Source organism: Syngnathus scovelli, chromosome 1 (assembly GCF_024217435.2).
Source record: "Syngnathus scovelli strain Florida chromosome 1, RoL_Ssco_1.2, whole genome shotgun sequence".
Classification (NCBI taxonomy): domain Eukaryota; kingdom Metazoa; phylum Chordata; class Actinopteri; order Syngnathiformes; family Syngnathidae; genus Syngnathus; species Syngnathus scovelli.
Genome location: NC_090847.1, coordinates 16,175,006 through 16,195,179, shown reverse-complemented (window position 1 = coordinate 16,195,179; position 20,174 = coordinate 16,175,006). Strand labels below are relative to the sequence as shown.

Below are 20,174 nucleotides of genomic sequence, written 5' to 3'. Positions count from 1 at the left end.
CACCGGAAAGGGCCACGACATGGTTACATGGTTATATTGTACTACACGCAATGAGAGTAATGATGTTTACGAAAATATGCTGATATAAGCTTTAAATGTTGCAAACTCTATGATTGTTTTACATGATAGACTGATCTAGTACAAGCCCCTACGCTAGCACCCTGAGGAAAAAATAAAGACTTAAACACAGAGATCATAGATAAACAGTGGTGTATTCCAGTATGATGCAAAGGCATATCGTTCGGTCAAAGGTTTAAAGTCACTATAGGATTAGACAGCAGGACCATTCGTGATAGACTGATCTTGATTTGGGGCATGAGCCAAGGAATAACCAGGTAAAAGTGGGTGTGCCTCCAGTGAGGTTTCTCATTTGCGACACTTTCTTCTAATTAATGCAGGGGAACAAATCCAAGCATCAAGAAGATGCCCACCCTTGAAGGTGTATAATTCAGATAATCCCAAACTGGGAGTATTTAGCCAAGGGTGAAGTGCCATTTGAGGTTTAGTAATTGAAATGGTATGATCCAATGTTGATTCACCCCTCGCTTCAAATGCGTGTCAGTATTTCAAAACTTTAACAGAGGCAATTTCTTCACACCCTGGCAGCATTTGGAGTGGATTCATTATTTGGCACTTCATTAAAAGGCAAGGCAAGCCTGTAAGTGGCACAGACTGCCGATGCCAGTTAACAGTCGTGTGGCAGGAAGGTGGTAGGGTTTTGGAGTAACGACTGAAAATGAAATTTGGAGTTTAAGACTCATTTGAGATGACACATGCTGCTACAGAGACCTCGAGTGCAGTTCCGAACACCAAACTAGCTTCAGATTACAGAATCTCCAAAATATAGTAGTTCTGCCACTTAAGTCGATTATTTGGACATGTGTGCAATTGTTTCTGTCAAAAATGAAATGTGGATGGCATTAGAAAATGCAAAGCACAGTCAAATGCAACACTCTTGCCTTTCTCATTGCTCATTAAACTGTTGACTCCTTTAAGCAGTAGAAATACAGACTAGCAAATAATATATGAATAATAATAATTAATAATATTTGACCAATTAACTGTTGTATGATTAGCTCCTACTTCCTTTGCAAAAGCCATTAAGCTGCTACACAGTGACACAATTGGGGGCCAACCTTAGATTCCATTGACAGGAAAATTACACGGGAGAAGTGACAGATGCTCTTAGAGAGAGAGTCTGAACCATGTCATGCTAAGTGTGTAAGACTCTCAAGGAGACTGCTATGATTGGTGTCTAAAAAGCAAATCATAGGTAAAGAAAAACAACATTTGGGAGAAGACAGAGACAGATCAAGTCATTTAGGGTGACAGAGGATTAGAATCAGATGGCTAGGGGCTCAGTAACTCCCCACCCCCCCATCACTGCCCTCCCTCGTTCCTCCTTAGAGCTAAGGGTTGAGCGGCTTGTCCTGATTTTTTTTTTTTTTCTTGTGGACAGAGTTGCTTGAAGAACCAGCAGGTGCTATGGACATCACTCTTCAGGCTGGGCAAGCATAGGCCCTTAGCAGCAAGGCCCCCCATGGCAAAGGAAGAGCATAGAAATCAGAACCTGGGGGATGGCGCTTAAAGCAGTGCCTAAAAAAGAGAAACACAGAAGCGTCATCAGAATGTGTGTTCATGAGTCATGCAGACTTTTAAATTTCCTGTTTGATAAGTGTGCTCCCTTGGGCCACATCGAACAGAACCTTCTGTGTGTGGCACCGCATGTTATCTTGCATATGAAGAAAGAGTGAAGTAGAGCTTTATCCAGACATGTCTCAACCAGATTTCATGGGTCTTTGATTCAAAGAGTTCTACAGTATATGTCTCATGGACAACACAAACTCATCCTTATTCTACACTTGGGGCACAGGATCAGCACTTGTCCAAAGGGATATCTGTTATCTTTATTTGGCGTTTTATTTTCGATCCAGTCTGTGATCATTTCCAGAGATTCCCCTTGGGTTTGAGCTCTGTTGCAAGAAAACAAGTTGCCTTAACTGATAAGGGCCCATTCTTGTTTCAAGTTGGCATAGTTCTGCAGTCATGTCATGCCCAGTGAATTGACATGCGTGTATCTGATCTGCACTGAGTTGTATACACTATCTGTTTTGTTTGCTGGGTCCTCAGAATGATCTCACTACAACTGTTTGAGGTCATCCCAAAGGAGGAGTTGCTGGACTACTTTTCTTTTTTTTTTAAATGGAAAAATCATTGTAGGACTCCAGCTCTAAGCTTTCTCACATAGGCCTTCAAAAATTGCCCGTGGCTTCAAAATGTGTAATATCCTGTCGTCTCTCTGTCGTTTAGTGGCTTGACTTTTATAATGTTGGCCTGGCGGAAAGTTTGAATGTTAGAGCTTGCGATCAAGAGTCTTTCATCTCACATCTGGAATGTGTCAAGAGGAAATTTTCACATCGCCTGTGGTGTTTTGAAGAATAAAAGATGATCTGTCCAATATTCCTCGGACATTAAGATGGTGAGATGCTAGTAAATCACACAGCTGGTAGATTGGTACCACCATCTACCATAATCACCTCAACTTAGAGGCATCATTTTTTTATTCGGCTGTAGTTTTAGATGCATTTTGGATTGTGCAGGAGTACTGAATGAGTTGTGTAGTGTCTAGCTCATCATCTGGTTGTATCATTTCCTGGCGTCAAGTGCAAACTCTACTAGGGGTAGGTATCATTTCTGTGCCCTGCAGTACGTTCTCATCAGTCCGATTTGTTGGTGGATTCAGACCACCGTGCCAATGAGCCACAATCTTGCCATTGAAGATTTCAACCAAACATACCCTGGGTTAACTCTGGAATGCAGCAAATATATCTGCTTATTTTCCTTAAATTGAGAGCTACTCAGTGATGACTTGACATCCAGAGTCGATGAGCTTGTCTCTTTTGCACTCCTTTTTACAACTAATTTACTGATGCTACGAGTCTACCTATGCAACGGATGCCAGCTTGAACTGCGCGTAGTAAAACTTCACTTCCCATAGCCTCATATAGAGTGCTGACTGCTAAGCCTCTTAACTGCGTAGCCAACTTACTTTTCCTATAAGTCTTTAAATGAACAGACTTTGAACCGGAGAGGGGTGTTAAATGATGTTTGCAGAGACAGCGTCGTAATTTATGAACCATTCAGTTTTTAGAGCCACTTCCTTATTGTGTTGGACACACTGAACACTCACAAGTTGTTGAGGGTTCCCTCTTTCTTTATTGTTTGACACAAGAAGACCGGGTGACCAATGTTCTGCCAAATGCGTGTTACTTCTGAATCATTGTTTACTATTGTTCTTTGCCCTTGAGCGTCCTGAATGGAACGCACAACATAAAGGAAGTTTTACAAAAAATAAATAGAAAAACACAATAAAGATCATAATTTTCTGTGGATTGTAAAATGTTTGTCTCGCTGTCCACATTGTAGGACTTTTTTCTTTTAGCTGATTAACCATGCCTTGACGTCCGCAGGTTGCAGCCTCGTCTCACTTCGGCTTGAATTTATGACGGCCCTTTGCAGGTCAGTGATGTCTATATGGCACCCCCTGAGGAGGAAATGTTGTCTGAGAGAGTTCCCCTGTCTCTTAGCACATTTGGGAAAGATTCCCTAATGGATCTTGTGTTTCCGTATGAATACATACATATATGTTGCTGTTGCTTTGTGCAACGTGCAAACATTGGCGAGTGCATAGGCCAAGCATATGTACACACTGTACATTTGATCATGTTGCCTTAGCATGTTTTAGTTTCTCAGTGACGCCTCGTCTGTTTTCTTTTGAAATAAAGGGAGGTTGTTTTGGTTCAGCTCAGAAAATCAAACTGTGAATAGGTGAGAAGTAAAATATTGTCTCAGATTTTTGATAAAAGATTATTCGCACGACGGGTTGTTTGACTTGACAGCAAAATTAAACATTCTTTTAAGCGCTGGAGGTTAAGACGAGAAACCAAACTCTTGAAAGTGTTATCTTTGTGTAAGGGTTTTAATTGACTTAACCAAATGAACACAACCTATTTATTCTAGTGGAATGAACCCAAAGGTTAGGTTTCTAACAATATCAATCTCCCGTATGATTAAATGAATGACATTGCTGCAGGACCCACCTTTGTGGTACAATGAAGGCATGTAAATTCGTTAATCTGTCAACAAAGTCAACAATGGCATTCTTGTGTTGAATACAGACATGCTGGTACTATTGTAAGAGTTTCAATATTTCGACTCTTTCATCAGCAGAAACATTCAAAGTGACTGAATGCTGTCTAAGAAATGTTATGAGCCTTGAACCTCACCTTGCTCTAGAACGGCATTGGCCCCTTGTGGGAAAGGCGGGGCCGTGGGCGTCTCCGCTTCCATCCGGCTGGTCTGTGGCTCTGACCGCTCCTCAAAGGGCTTTGCTGCACCAGCTTTCTCACTGAGGCTGCTTCCTCCAGCTCTTTGCCATGTTCCGTGGAGGCCATTGGACCTGTGGAAGCCATACACAGACCTAAATATACAAAGCAATAATTCCAATACACTCGTATGAATATCACATTTTGATCATGGTCTATTATGTGTGGAAGAAAAGGATAATGGATAATGCACCACGAGACATGTATGTGTGTATGGAGAGCCCACCAAGCATCATTGTCCATCAAGTGTGTGTGGTGGTAGCTAATGCAGAGCAGATTTACATCTGCCCATCCCTTGTGTTTCACGTCTCTGTCACTCTGCCTGTAGATGATAATAAACATCTCACAGTGACAGAACCAAATCGTTTTGTTTGTCCCAAGATTAGAGATGATTCTGTGTGTACGTGTGTGCGTGTGTGTGTGTGTGTGTGTGTGTGTGTGAGTGCGTACGTGCATATGTGTGTGTGAACGCAGGCGTGTTTGAGAGTAATCCCAGATGTTCTCATCCATTGGCAAAGTCTGGCCTGGGTCGTGTAAGAGCCTTTGGCCGAAACGCCTAGGTCCACCCCTGGTGTGTCTCAGAGTGCTCAAACCGCCATAAACTGAATGATCCACAGCACTCTCATTTGTAATGGGATATTTATCGTAATGATTGACTTCATATACAATTTGTATAACTCCATAGAATACATGAAAACCTGATGCATGGAGCTGAGGATGAATTTTTGTAATGATTTTGATTGTCTTATTGGAAACCAATTCAGTCCTCTCTCTTTCCTTGATTTAATTTGAGTTCACCAATCTTCTCTGCACTCCTAAGACTTCTTTGGAACAAAAAGAGGGGGAACACTAATTCCCACTGGGCACAGTCAAAAGTTGATTGAAACTACTGACATGGGGTCATGACATTCCAGTTTGCTCACAGACACTGGCACCATTTTTAGAGTTCCCTAAAGAGTGACCTTTGGAACCTTTACAATGGCTTGCTTGAGGACACAGCTTGAGATAAGTCACAGGGTGGACTGCAGAGGTGAGGTTGGAAGGGAAACAGCAGCTCAAGTCACTAAAAAAGGTTGGCATTAAGTTACTAAAAACAATTTTAGTACAACTGACATTGTTGAAGGTTAAGCAGCTGGGACTGTTGTTATTTTTTAACCAAATCTCAGTGTCAACCTTTCAATAATAGGTATGTATTCTACCAATGACACTTTGGCAACATAGTGATGATTCTTTTTAAGGGCCTAGGAATGGGAGGGCAACCTCAGTGATCGAGGGGGCCACATAGGACTTCAAACTTCCTTACCAGATGTATGACTAAAATGCCATCCTAAATATAAACAAAATATGTGCATATGGCTGTGTTGGAATCTAACCAATGTATTAAAGCTGTAAATTGAATTTGAGGGTGAAAAAAAACTCCACACATAGCCGTCCTACTATAGTGTAAGTGGAAGCTGCATACAACAATCTTCTCCAAGGTCCCCAAGGTTGATTTTATGTGTGGTTCAAAGCCTTTTGAATCATTTCCTATGATTCACAACCTTCAGCTATACCATACTGAAAGAAATGTCAAAAGAACAACTGAAAGCATCTGAATGGCATTCGTTAACTGTGTCAGTAAGCTAGTTCATTGAGTGTTTTCTACGTGTTATCCCTGAAATGCCAGACATCTCGAGTTCCATTTCCACACTAATCCCCCTTAGCAAGCACATTACACGCTATATTTGTGGCAGAACACTAGGCTAATTCATAGACCAAGGGGAAAAAAAAATCTGTTGCATATTTCCGCATTTAAAGCCCATCTTTGCCGCAAGGCACTTTAATCTGCACATTATCCTTTTGTTATTCCTCGATGCAGTGAAAGATGAACGTTCACAGATTCTTGAAATATTCAGATAATTTTTTTCCAATCCTTGAGGCTGAACGTTAATACGCGTGTTGTTTAGGTAGGTTTTATGGCAAACTGAAGCATCCAGGAAGGATTTATACTTTTCTCTGTCAATTGGACCCAGTATTTAGCCTCAGAACTAGCTGAAATAGTTCAGGTCTCACTTTTAATCACATGGACAACATGCTTTCACCACTTTAAATTATAAAGGTGCATATTCGTGCCTCAAAGACAAATGAAAAAACAATTGGCCTAATAATAATTTCGAATGAAAGTTCTCTCTCTAATGGTGGTTTCTTATGGGATGGTTTTGGTGACATTGGAAAGGTTATCACAGATTTTGGTGACTTTGGAATATAGGCTACTTTGGACTAGTTCCTACTTCTTGACAATTGACCATCACTTAAACATTTGGTATTGCACATATACCTGCAGTCACACTTTAATGTCTAGTGGATCTGCAAAATGACTGTGACCAACGCAATCATAGCGCCAAAAGTCATCTCCTGTCCCAGATGCTGATATTGTCACACGCCAGAGCCGCAATGAGACAATTTAGATGTCCACTGCCACAGCAGCCTGTCAGTAATCGCTGTGCACTGGAAGCAACATATTGTCCAATCGCAATCAATCCATTGCGTCAAAACAGATAGAAAAGTGTAATGAAAGCTGTTAAAATATCCTGTGGCCGGTGATAAGACTGGCAGTATAGATTGACTCGTGCAGCCAGTAAGAAAAGTTGCGATGTGACTTATGACCGCATTTGTGTGTGTGTGTGTGCGTATATCCACTGCATATTTCATCTCCATAAACAAGGATATGTCAGCCGTTTTATTGCCCTGAAATTGGAAGCAGTCCCTGTAGTATCTTCTTTAATCTTTTCCCAGGAGAGATACTCGTGTTTCTTCTGAGCTGGTAAAGCACAAAACTAACTGGATAACATATGTCTGACAATAGTAAACCTCTTAGCTCTTCTCTCTGATGACTTTGGACCCCTTCTTCTGTCTTTGCACCAAATCTGAACTCTTATCTTCCTGTTGCTAATTCTCAAATTAAAGTTTAATATATTCAGAAATTGAAGAATGACTGGATGTTATTTCTGCAAAGATGGATGTAGCATGCTAGAGTTGAATGCAAATTAAGTTTGAGTAGGTTGGGGAATAGTTGTCACTGTCAAGATGAGCTGCTTGATTCTCCGCCCTGGTTTCCAAACACATCCTGAGGCGATACGTTGCCTCTCATCAAATGCCGTGCTGTCCTTCTTATCACGGCCCAGTGCAAAGAGGAATATTGACAGCTTCTCTGTATTGTTACTGCAACAGTCCATCATCAGAACCGCAGCCTTTAGGGATATAAAATATAACTTCCAGGGAAGAAAAATGGCCATTCTTTGGTTTAAAGCCGAGTTCATCAGCTGCCCTCATGGCAGGCGAGAACAAAGTGTACATCACAGTGCTGCCAATGGGCCAGAGCTGCTTATGAATAGTCGTAAAGCTGATTTGTGTGAACCGACTGCCAAAACAACCTCATAACAAATGTCTACGCTTGTAAATGGAGCGACAACACACATTTTTCTGTCATTAGTGCAGCGCAGATTAACTTACACAAGACTGCGAGAGAAACAATTGCAGCGAGCACACAGAGGCGCTGTGTTCAGAGTTTAGGTCGCACTAAATGTATAGAAACACTGTTTGCATTGGCCATCGACATTTAATCCACATTCAATATTCTCTGATTGATCGTCTCGTGGATCTTAATGGCCGTTTGTTTACCCATCTTACCTGCTGCTCATCTATGTCGCGTCAATGGTGAATCAACCGTGTCGCAATCGCATTGATCAAAACTCACGGCCGGATAAGACCCCAACAAGCATTTAATCTGTCCGCCATGTTCACTTTACTCTGCTTGCATCGCTTATCTGACATCTCTGTGACACACACTGTAGATTGTACTGGCGATATGCGGAAACAAACAACTAGCAGAAGAAGGAAGGTTGTTATCGGAGTGCATTTTACTTTACAGTATGTCTAAGTTTTGGCCACTTACAGAAACGGAAAAAATGTTCAACCAAATCTTTGACGATATGGTGTGGCTATTAGTGTGATTTGGCGCTTTGGCATATTAATGAGGAAATAAATTCCCTTTCACTTTCAGTTTATGGTCAAATGAAATCTAAAACTAGGAGAAATATAGATTTCAAACAAACACAAGGTCAAGTCTTTTGTCTGCTCGCTAATGGAAAACAAATATATAAACAACCCTTTAAACATCATGTTTGAAAACAAATGGCACAACATCACGTTTAGACATTGAATATAACAGTAGCTCATAATTTTTGTGCTCGAATACATATTTGTTTAAAGCACATTGGAGATTTTTTTTAAAGAAAGGTTTTACATGTGGGTCTCTTTATTTAGCAGATTTTCACCTATTGCATGTACGTAGGTCAGGTACATATCCCCCTTTGATAAAAGTAGTGGTTCACTAAACAGCGCTGTACACTGGTCCTACTTGTAGTGGTGAAGTGGATCTCACAATTCCGTCAGAATTTGCTTTCACTGACAATAATGACAAAGACAGAAATGAATTGACACTGATTATTAAAGATGAGAGCCATCACCACATAACATGGAATGATGCTGCCTTGGTTTGGAGCAACATAGAAAGGATATTGCTTTTGTGTCCCTGAGTGCCTTTAGCACTTTTGCAGAAGAATCACTAATTTGGACATTGTTAAATCTTTGGACTGGAGAAAATTATAGTTCAACATTGAGTTATTTGATTGAATTCTAATGATCCCTTTGAATGAAGGATAAAAATGAGCAGTAAAAAGAGTCTATTTTGGTCACACAATAGAATTACATATCAATGATTGTCTCTCTGCAACCGCACAATTACATTATGTTCCTACAATTATTGCAAATAATAAAAAGGATAGTATAAAAGAGAATAACATGCTCTGTGGTTGCAGCCCATTATACGGACAACTTGCAAACCTCCTGGGTAAGCAAACATCAATTGGCTTTGCTGTGGAGAGGAAGAATGAGTTCCCTGGAGGGTGTAGCCATGGTTATCGCGTGACGTCGGAGGAGCAGACCCGCTGTCTCAACCCTGCTTCTCCCCTTCTTCATTAACTTAGAGGCGACGAGTGGCATTAGCCGGTGAATCCACATCGTTACCAAATACACGCTAACCCACACAGCCAGATGAAGCAGAGATGCTTGCCACGGTATAAGCGGATCAGGATTATTTAGCCGGGATGAAGTATTAATTGTGCTAGAACAATCCAAACATTCTCTTAGCCTTACATTGAGGGATTTGTCATCCCTTGCCACACACGTCCACCCTGCAGATGTCCAAACAGGTAGGCAGTTGATGCTCATCGCAGACCCCCCCCCCCCCCCCCCCCCCCCCCCCCCCATCCTCACCCTAAGTAATTTTGGCCATTGGCAGAAAGTGGTACCAATAGCTGAGTTTCAGACCACGTTACCATGGCAGCCACCATGAAGCCACTCAGTTCGGAGCGAGATCAATCACCTTAAATTATAATCCAGGGCGGTCCAAACGACAATCCGGGGGACATTTGCATTGCCCTGTGAGATTTTTGCCAGACAGTAACGATATTTAAAACTATAAAGAATAATATCCTCACTTACACTGATTGATTAGTTTTAGCGTGTTAAAAGTGAAGAATGTTGAGGCTTTTTCAGCCTTAATTTATTTTACCTTGAGTAAAAAAGGTTAGACACCCCTGTTCCAAACTCAGATTTCATCAACGTACCAGCATATGGTACAGTTAGAATCAATGATCGTTTTATCTGTGATGTTAAGCCTCCTCTGCAGTCTCAGGAGCATTTGTTTTGTGTCGTCTTTGATTTCGGCTGGGGGCTGTTTGATATGCAGCATTGTTGCGCTATGATAATGCTGCGCTTGTGGCCGAGCTGAAGGCCGTCTTTGTCCATTAGGAAAGCAAAGTGCATGAAAAGTTTCTCCCGTTTAATGCAGCTTTCTATTGCAACCCCTCACCGTACCCTCAGTGTGAAGGTTCAGAGAAAATTAAGATGAAAAACAAGCAGCCCACTACTTTCTGCAGATGTCCCTGTGAGTCAGCCTGCCTTGTGCCCAAAGTAGCGAGCGTATGAAATGATGAGGTGTGAGATGGCGTGCTCGCTGATGATCAGAGCGCTACCAGTTCAAAGTGCTGCCGGCAGCAGCACTGAGCCGGCTAATGAAGCTCTCGACTCCCCTCGCTACTTGACTGCCTGTCGCTTTATTTGCAGTCACACTTCTAGTTGGAGGGGTGAATTTGTGGCTACAAGGTTACTACAAGTTGGGGGCTTCTGTACTCCAGCAGCCAAACTAAATAAGTGCTCAAACTTTGCCCTGGTGAAGAACAAAATTTGAGTTTGCCGGCCCTGCTGCCAGCCCAAACATGATGAGCAGTTGTGGAAGATGGTTCCAGTTGAAGTCTACAGTATCAGTGCATTAATAGTTTAAAATAAATGTGGCACAATCTAAACACTCATATTATTTAAAATACAATTACCAACATTACCTTTCAAAATAAATGATTTATAGATTATTACTTGAAAACATGTGGTAGGACTCTCCTCTAAAAACACAGGCTAAACTTAGCTCCTCCCCAACGTACAAAAATCTTAGTCTCTCAGTCCAGATGTATCACCTCACAATACTTCTCGACACCAATTACTTCTTTCTTACTATGGCATCAGACATATGTGATCTGTCAGGGCGTAATTGAAGGAGCACCTCACCCATCATGCTACAGTCATGCAAACAAACAGAAACAAAAGAAAAATAGTTCTTCTTCTACAACTATAAACAAAAAACAACTGGTGATCCAGGAAGATGCTGTAATATTATTCATTTATCACAGTGAAAGAAAAATGTTTGTTACGATTGTCGATTTGTCATATTAGCTGTCTAAATGTGTTGCCCCACCATTTGTGTCCAAATATGGACGGCAATCCATGTCAACAATGTTTTCCGCTGATTGTTAGCAATAAGGTAAGCATACTTTGCTAAAGAATAACTGTGATGTTTTAAATACGCAATAGGTAAATTTTGCTTTTGTGTTTAATTATACAGTAAACCTCAACTGGGAGTGCCATTATAAGCTGTAAGCCTTTTATTAATGAATTGTTCACTATTTGCCCAACTGTTACTTTTGTGAACTGAAGTGGCTTGAATTGAGTTCACTGCCACCATACAGCTGAAGTTTGACCACCAATGTGCAGTAGTGCATGTTTCTTGAGGAACGGTACTGAAGTCGGCTACATCCACATTTGTGATGCTGTCTGAGAGTATCCTTAAAGATGGCATGTCAAGGACAAAGCAAAACACAACCCCGCTCTCTCCTGTGTCATCATCATCCTACCTCCTCTTGGGCTGTGAACCTGCCTACTGCCATTTGACAGGTTGGAGGAGGAGAAACAGGAGGGAAATGTCACTATGCAGGGGCCTTGGCTCTCCCCACAGTACACTGTATATACACTTGTGATGACAGGAAATAGCAGCTACGTTGCATCAGACTGCATCACTAGAGGAAAAGCGTTGGCTCAGATGCCCAACCTGGACACAATGGGTGTAAAATGATGCTCGCTTTGAACCAATGTACTTATTCTAAAGTTGAACTTAAATATCTTTGGAAATCATTGTCATATATGACATGAATGGATTCATAAATAAAGAAAAGATATAAATGAGATGAATAGAGATGGAAGGTTAACTCAGTGACAGCCACCAGTGTTGCAGATGAACCTCAAGGTCTCGCTTGGAATAAACTGTTTTCATTATGTGGATAAATGTTTATAAATGGTTTTGGTAATTTTATAAACATCTGTTTCCATTCTCCCTAACACTAGCGAGGGGCCCGGTACTGATCCAGGGGAACCACCTGCGCGTAGGCTAGACCGCCACTATTATTCAGTGGCAGGTCATTTGACCGACAAGATTATAACATGTAAAATAGTCAACAACACAATGTGGCGACGAATGCAATGAATAATGCATGATTTCACTCTTTGCGAGTGATCTCCAATTGCGTAGGGAACGAGAGTTATGATTTTCAAGCGCTTCAGTCAAAGAGAAAACACTGTGAACATGACAGTTTGAAACCACTCGAGAGACGCCACAATAGCTTAGTGATGGAAACATGTTGCGCAAAGCACCCCGTCACGCATCCCCCGCAGGGGAACTTTAAAACTTGAGACCGAATCCCACTTCAACGGTCGGATCTCCTTTCTTTACTGGCATCTTTATTGCAGACTAAGATCAACCAGCTGCGAGTTGCTTTTAGCCACATCTGAATTTGTGAGCCTCAACATAAACCATGAATGGGCTTCTACCAAAAAATGACATGTCCAAAGCAATTCTTTGCAGTCTTTTAAATTGAGTTTGAAGGCAATTAAAGCACCTACATTCCTAAAGAGCACAATATTTATTCTGTGATCTGACAGCTTGTTAATAAAAGTGTCTCCTCAGATCTCGATCAGGAATTAAATCTGCCAGGGCTACTGCTGTAAATGTATAAACACTTAATGTTCAAACAGAGGGTCGTAAATAATATTTTCATTGGGCACTGGTGGAAAGCTGTTAGCGGGGTGACTGTCTGACTCTAATTAAGGGGGGACAGCAAGATCACATGAGGTCTGGTTAGCCAGAACTTGACCCACTCCACTTCATACAGCTTCATGCCCAGCTCAGGTTATGCACTTTGATTGTTAAAGGCGGCATACACGGTACTCTGATTTATAAGTTTAAATTGTTCTGTAACTAATCACATAACTCAATTTCCCGGTGCTTGTATGTATATGTAAAAATACCCGATTGAAATGAGCTGAAATGCTACGAATCAATTCCAAAACACAATTTTTGCTGACATATTTTTAAGAAAGAAAAATACCACTGTTTTGCATACAAATATTTCAAATGTGGTTTAAATGATACAAATAAATAAACTGGTTTTATGATTTGCAATGACTGCACAGACCGATGTGTGGCTTTAAAAGGTGTGGTCTAGTGAGTGATGTTAGGTGCTTGAGATTGTTTTCTGACGTGGCAGCAAGTTGTACAACAGCATCTCCTTGCAAGTGATCTCATTATGAATTCATGAATTTGACCATAGGTCCCGTTCAATAAAAGGCTAACACTCTAGCTCACATTGTTTTGTTTACTGTATTGTTTGCTCACAACATAAAGGGAAAAAGAATTGACCAAGGCTTGTAATTCTAAACACTTGCAAGTCGGGCCACTTGTAAATCAAGGCAACACTTATTAAAATAGTTCCTATGTCACGCTTTTTTCAAAATACATCAACCTCGTGCAAGTGAGTGACAATGTCACGGCCAATGAAACGTATGAATTTTGTTGCCACGATGAGCATGGCAGGCAGTTTTACTCATGGAAACGACAATTCATCCACAACATTGTCTCCATGTATTTCTCTACAATTTGTGTTCAAATATCTGTTGCTTAAAGGGTAATGATGAGACAACACTGATGCTATTTGTTAGTCGTTGGAAGGAATTTTGCATTGTTTGTTTGCATTGAGCTAAAAAAGAAAATTACAAAGGACAAGCTGTGTGGTTGTTTTAAATAAACATGTAATTCTTTCTTTTATGTTTAGTTTGCCAGTAAACTTCAACAAGGAATGGAATCAAACAGCTTGATGCCTCTTCTTTGAAGAATTATTGACTCTGGAAAACAGCTGCTTTTGTGTTGAATTGAGTTCACTAACACCGTAAAGCACTTATGTATGGATTTCTCACTTGCAATTCAAAGCAAGAATCTATCTATCTATCTATCTATCTATCTATCTATCTATCTATCTATCTATCTATCTATCTATCTATCTATCTATCTATCTATCTATCTATCTATCTATCTATCTATCTATCTATCTATCTATCTATCTATCTATCTATCTATCTATCTACCTACCTACCTACCTACCTACCTACCTACCTACCTACCTACCTACCTACCTACCTACCTACCTACCTACCTACCTACCTACCTACCTACCTACCTATCTATCTATCTATCTATCTATCTATCTATCTATCTATCTATCTATCTATCTATCTATCTATCTATCTATCTATCTATCTATCTATCTATCTATCTGAATGTTTTTCTCCTTCCTAAAAAACACATTTTCAATTTGGGGGAGATTGGAACAGATTGGAAGATGATGTTTTAAGTTACGAGTGTGACCGTGGAACAATTTGAACTTGAGTCTCAATGTACGACTGTAGTTCCCATAAGGGTCTGGAGTGCTCCACATGTCACCACAATAAGTGTCAGCTTTCCTCTGGCTACAGTATAACCATCTGTGAGATTTTTGATGAGACAACCCTGCAAGATCCCATATAGCCTTGCTCCTTGTCCACCTTTTTATTTTATAGTCCCTCAGCTTTTCTTTTTTAACTTGTCTTTGCTCTTTTTTTCCCCTCCCTCCGCCGTATTGGCTCTCCAGGGAAGATCTAAGTGAGTAGATTTATTCAGTGAAAGGCTTCTGAATTGCATTATGGCTGCACGGCACTCACATATGCCAAAGTCTTCAAGAATCTCCAGGGTGCGTCGGCGCAAAGGTTACCCTTATATCCTGACCAAATGACGCGTGATTTTTCTCTAAAACGCTTCCTTAATTCTCACTTGCTCCAGAGCAATGGTGGGTGCCATTCACTCAGCTCGCATCAGCCAATATTATGCAGACGTCTGCATGTCTTTAAAAATCTGCTCATTTGAGGCCAGAACGTCTCCATTGGGAGGCCACGCATCACCTCAAACACTAGGCCACAAAATTAGGTCCACCTGGTCTCAATCCTGTGAGATTCCTTGCAAGAGCTGGTGACTAATGTTGCATTCACAAAAACAATTAATGATGATAAAAAATGGTAAGCATTGTATCCCACCAGTCGAACTATGACAAAAAACATAGAAATGTAAATAATAACACTCTATAATATTGTACTGTATAAAACCATGGAGTAATGGTATAATTAGCTAGGATGTAAAAGAAAGAAATAGTTTGTGCATCATGATTTAATGCTTCAATTCAACTCGTTATGCATCTCCTTCTGGTGTGGTCACCAGGAGGGAGTATAATACTGTACAGGAGGCAGTATAATACCGTACAGTCCTGCATACTCAAACAAAGAAGATTGCTAGTACTATTACTAGTAGTAGTCCTGCTGCTACTTCTACGATCACTTAGTAAGTCTTAGTATATTACTACTACCAATGTTAGTCGCTCAGTAAGATGCAATAATATTAGTCATTTTGTGTAGAGGACAAACAATATATGACTTATATTATCTGTCTACATGTGTAGGGCCACTATTTGTATTCAAATATCATTGCTTCTAAAACTACTGATGCAACCTGTTAGCACGTCATTGTCGTTTTGCACTGTTTGTGAGCCTTCGGCTGAGAGGACTTTTCTATGTGGTTGTTTTAAATACACGTGTGATTGTGTAACGTGTGTTTTATGGCTAGTGTGACAGTAAACTTGAATGAGGAGTGGCAGTTTTGATGAATTGTTTAATATTTGTGAAAATGCTGCTTATTGTGACACAAAGAGATTTGACGTTCGAGTTCACTGCCACCAAACGCCACCCATATCCAAATGACGACTCGTATCTCAAGGCATGGTAGTGTACTTCATTTTGTATCACTGTTTCTAATATTTTGGTTCCCCACCTTCCTTTCTTCAATAATCCCATAATAACATTGGTCCAGACCGGCTCCTCCGTGTCATACAGCACTTATTAAGACATTCCCGAGCATCTGGAAATGTTTAGTTGCGTTTGTTCTCTCCTCAGTGACCATAATCACATCCAAAAGCACAAACACCTTCTTTGCATTAGCACGCCCCACATAATGATTTACACTTGCCAATCAGACCAGACCAGGCGCTGTTTTCTGCCCCCTTGTGAGATACCTCACTTACTGTTTTTGGCTGTAGTTTGACCCGAGGATGATCGTATGAGCATGCTGCACTGCGGTGCCTTATGCGTGCGTCCAGCCCCAACAGTACATCAAAGTTTCATACGGAATAATAGCAGCGTTGACAGGCTCACATGATATCGCCCGCTTTCCAGGCAGTCGATTTCTCGGTCAGATAAAAGCACAGCCCATCAGGGCTTCATGACTACCTCACCTGTTTAACCCAGCTAGCACAATTACATCAATGTGTGTTTGTGTGTTTGTGTGTGCGTGTGTGTGTGCGTGCGTGCGTGTGTGTGTCTGTGTGCGTCTGCTGTCATATGTGTTGCTATGGGGTGCAGAGAAAAGGATGGATGCTCATGCGACAGACACAAGGAAGGACTGTTTACGTCTTGAGAGTCAGAGCGAGAAAGAGTGATCGGCCTCGGGGATGAATTATGGATACCACATGTCTAAAGCTGGAGCCCTCTCTTGAGCCAGAGTGCTTTTCAAGGATGGGTAATTGAAGTGCACATCTTGGGGATGGTAGTATTACACGCAGAAGGCCACTGCTCCTTTTTTGTTAGATGATTTAGAATTTTACAAGGTGCTCAGGTACCATTTCCACAGCACCATTGAAAATGTATTATTTTTTTCTTTTTTTTTTTTCTTTTTTACAAGTGCCTTTTTGACCATTAGTTTTCATGGCAACAGTGTTTTAGAGAGTGGAAACGATTGAAAGGGTTGTCTATAAAAACTCAAGGCATAAATGGTTATTTGACAAGCTAAAAAAGTAAAAAGGACCGCTTCTACTTATCAAGTGATTTTTTAATTATGTACTTATGTGGGTGGTACACCTGATAATGAAATATCAGTATCAAATATCTACGTACAGTGGACATAAAATAGCTTCCCACCATGACATGTTTTTGTGGTGTAATAAATGAATTGAAGAGCAATCACTTCAAAACTTTTGACGTTAATGTGACCTACAACCTCAACCTCTCATGCCTTGTGATTAAATTTAATCATTAGTATTTTTTTAATGTCTTAACATTTGTTTCTATTTCCATAGTTTTTTCATGTTTTATGTAAAGCATTTTGTAGATACATGAATGTGGTATACATTTAAACTTGCCTCATAACTGGGGCGTGGATGTCTTTGAAATTAACTAATCACATTCAAGCTCCTTAAATAAGCCAGCACAATTTTAGTTGTTCTCATATATATTTCCTATGTCTTTGTCTAGTGTCGAAGCAAAGCATGCTTTAAAATGATTTTTATATTTGGGGAAAGAAGCTTTATAAATTGGACTTTTTGTTGAAGTACCAGATTGATTGATCGGTTATATTCAAAATATGACCAAATGTTCCTTCACATGGTGGAATTACTAAAAATTGGCCTGGCATGTAATTTACAGTTTTTCAGTCAGTTTTGCTTGTGAATACTTTGAAAATAATGCTACCATTAATCAAACTTTTGAATGACAAATTTATGAAAAGTTTCCAGTAAACCTCTGACTGCAAGACTCCTTTAAGTATAAATCTCCAAAATGGGTCTCAGTTCATTATTCAACGCTTTAATTCCTTGCATACAGCTTCACTTCCCTTTGCATTTTACCTCAATTCCCAGACGCTTACACGGCTGAGACAGATGCCCAATAAATCGGAAGTGCATTTGTCTCAAAATAAAAGACTTCACACCCACTGCCTACACGTAGGAGCTTCTTCTGACACCTTTCCACGACGACGCATGCTGCTTGTGCCTAGCAGACACACTCCAGCTAGCATACCTCCCCACACCCATCACCGTCGCAACACTCTTGCCTCCCTTCATCTCTACCAGCTCCCCTTTTCTCGTTTCCTCCCCATCAATGGAGCGCTGGTACTCCACAGTAGCAGCCCAGGGTAAGGAGGGGTAGGAATGGGAAGCACATAAGCGGCATGACTGGAACAAACACTAAGAGGGATAAGCTGTGGTGAAAAGCTCTGTTTTTTTCACCGTGGGGCTACGCGAGGCGCCGAACACGCTTCGCCACACACAGTGGTGCGAAAAACGACACTGGCCATGATGCTAGATAATTGCTTCCCATTTGGTCGTGCACCCAGTAGCGTCAGACAAAAATAGCGTGTGTCGCTGTACGGCAAATGTGCAGGGAAGCATGGGAAGTGGATGGTGCCGCTCTGGTAGATCAATATCGCAGAATGGACAGCATCCCGTTTGCACAGCCTCTCTTTTTCTACCTAAGTCTATCATTCCAGGCATGTAGCCTTATCACTGCAATCAGTCTGGACTCAATCACCTCTCACAGCCTATATCGCCTATAGCCTGTGTGTGTGTGCGTGTGTGTGTGTGTGTGCGTGTGTGTGTGTGTGTGTGTGTGCGTGTGTGCGCGTGTGCGTGTGTGCGTGTGTGTGTGTGTGTGTGTCTTCCCCGCAACTGTAGTTGGGAGGTAGGTGATAATCCCAAGAATGGCTTGGACGTTTACACAAGGCCTAGCTGTTGTTTCTTCACACTACAGTGTTACCTGCATCACATCTGCAAGCTTGGCCCATCACTCCCCTCAAAGAAGCCACCCTTAAACCCTCCCGAGGCAATAATGTGCAATATTAGACTTCACAGGCATCCATATATAGTCCAACAATGTCTCCGGTGGCACTTTACGGAAATTTCACGTGGCAAGACGTCAAGACCGAATCCTGGGAGAGAGGATCCACACATCTGGGATGTGTGTGTGTTCTCCCCACCAACCCTTACAATTATACCATCCTCGTTATCATCAGCGCAGGATGCTTCTATGAGCAGCGTGTTGCTCTGCTGCACAATCAAAGTCACGGAATAATCATCATGCAATGCAGGTCAGATGGAACACAAGCTGTCAATTTGTCAAGATTCCCTCCCGGGCTTGTGGAACATGTGCCATGCAAAGCTTACATTTCATAACAACAGTATGCCATGCATCCATCACCCCACGCACACAAGCCCTCAGTACTCCATTTGCAGCTTGGCTTCACATCAAGGTGAGACGGGGGGAGATTCATGAGGGATGATAATGATGCACCTAAGCCAAGAGAACAACATTCAAGTTGAAGCCTTGTGAACCACTGCAGTGCAGTACTGTACCCGGCCAGGTGCTCCTACAAGCCTGCTGAGAGCCCTCACACGCTGGGTAACTGATCAACCACACATACAAACACAGATCAGCTTGCACGAGCACAGACAGGACAGAAATAGAAGAGGGAGGAAAAAGAAGAGAAGGTGTGTGAGGGGTGCCTCGCTTCTACTCACCAGCACTGGCAGAACACAGCAGAGACACCAGGAGCACAATCACCAGCGTCAGAATCTTCACATTCATTTCTGCACTCCCCTCTGGCTCGCCGCTCGTCGCTCGCTGATATACTGTAGTGCTGTGTGTGTATGTGTGTGTGTTTGTGTGTGTGTGGATGGGAGGGAGGAGAGAGAGAAAGAGAGAGAGAGCGTGCAAGTGAAAGAGAATGAAAGAGACTGTTTGCTCTGTGTTTGTGTGTGTGTGTGTGCGTGTAAGAAATGAGTGTTGTCTAAATGTGTGTTTGTGTGTTATATGTGACAGCTCCACTCCAATGACTGGAGGCACGTCTCTATCCAAGCTCCCCCACGGTGTGTGTCAGAAAATGAGCAGCCAAGTTCAGTGGAGCTGTGAGTGTCTCTGGAAGTCCTGCACTCCTCGGATAAGGAGGCTGTCTGGTCATGTGGCTTATGTATCTCGGAGCCACTAGGTCACAGAAAAGCCACCTCCCCCCAAAGTCAGTAAGTGTGCATGGACTGGGAGTTGCCAAAAAGAGAGGGAGGGGTGTGAAGAAGAAGAAGCGGGAGCATGGGGGTGCGTGCAGGTTTATGATAATAGCCCAACAGATGCTCTTGTTGAAAACTCTTTTGAAATTGCAAAGCAGGATGACATGCTAGGAATTTG

General features: G+C 41.6%; 1 protein-coding gene across 1 annotated transcript; it reads right to left on the bottom strand.

Moving 5' to 3' along the window:
• Nucleotides 1–193: 193 nt before the first annotated feature.
• Nucleotides 194–19,950, bottom strand: apln (apelin). The gene is made up of 3 exons (XM_049739289.2): nucleotides 19,514–19,950; nucleotides 4,287–4,459; nucleotides 194–1,596 (listed from the first exon to the last, which is right to left on the bottom strand). Exons 1-2 carry the CDS (start codon nucleotides 19,578–19,580, stop codon nucleotides 4,293–4,295), a joined length of 234 nt encoding a protein of 77 aa, XP_049595246.1. The 5' UTR covers nucleotides 19,581–19,950; the 3' UTR covers nucleotides 194–1,596; nucleotides 4,287–4,292.
• Nucleotides 19,951–20,174: the final 224 nt, after the last annotated feature.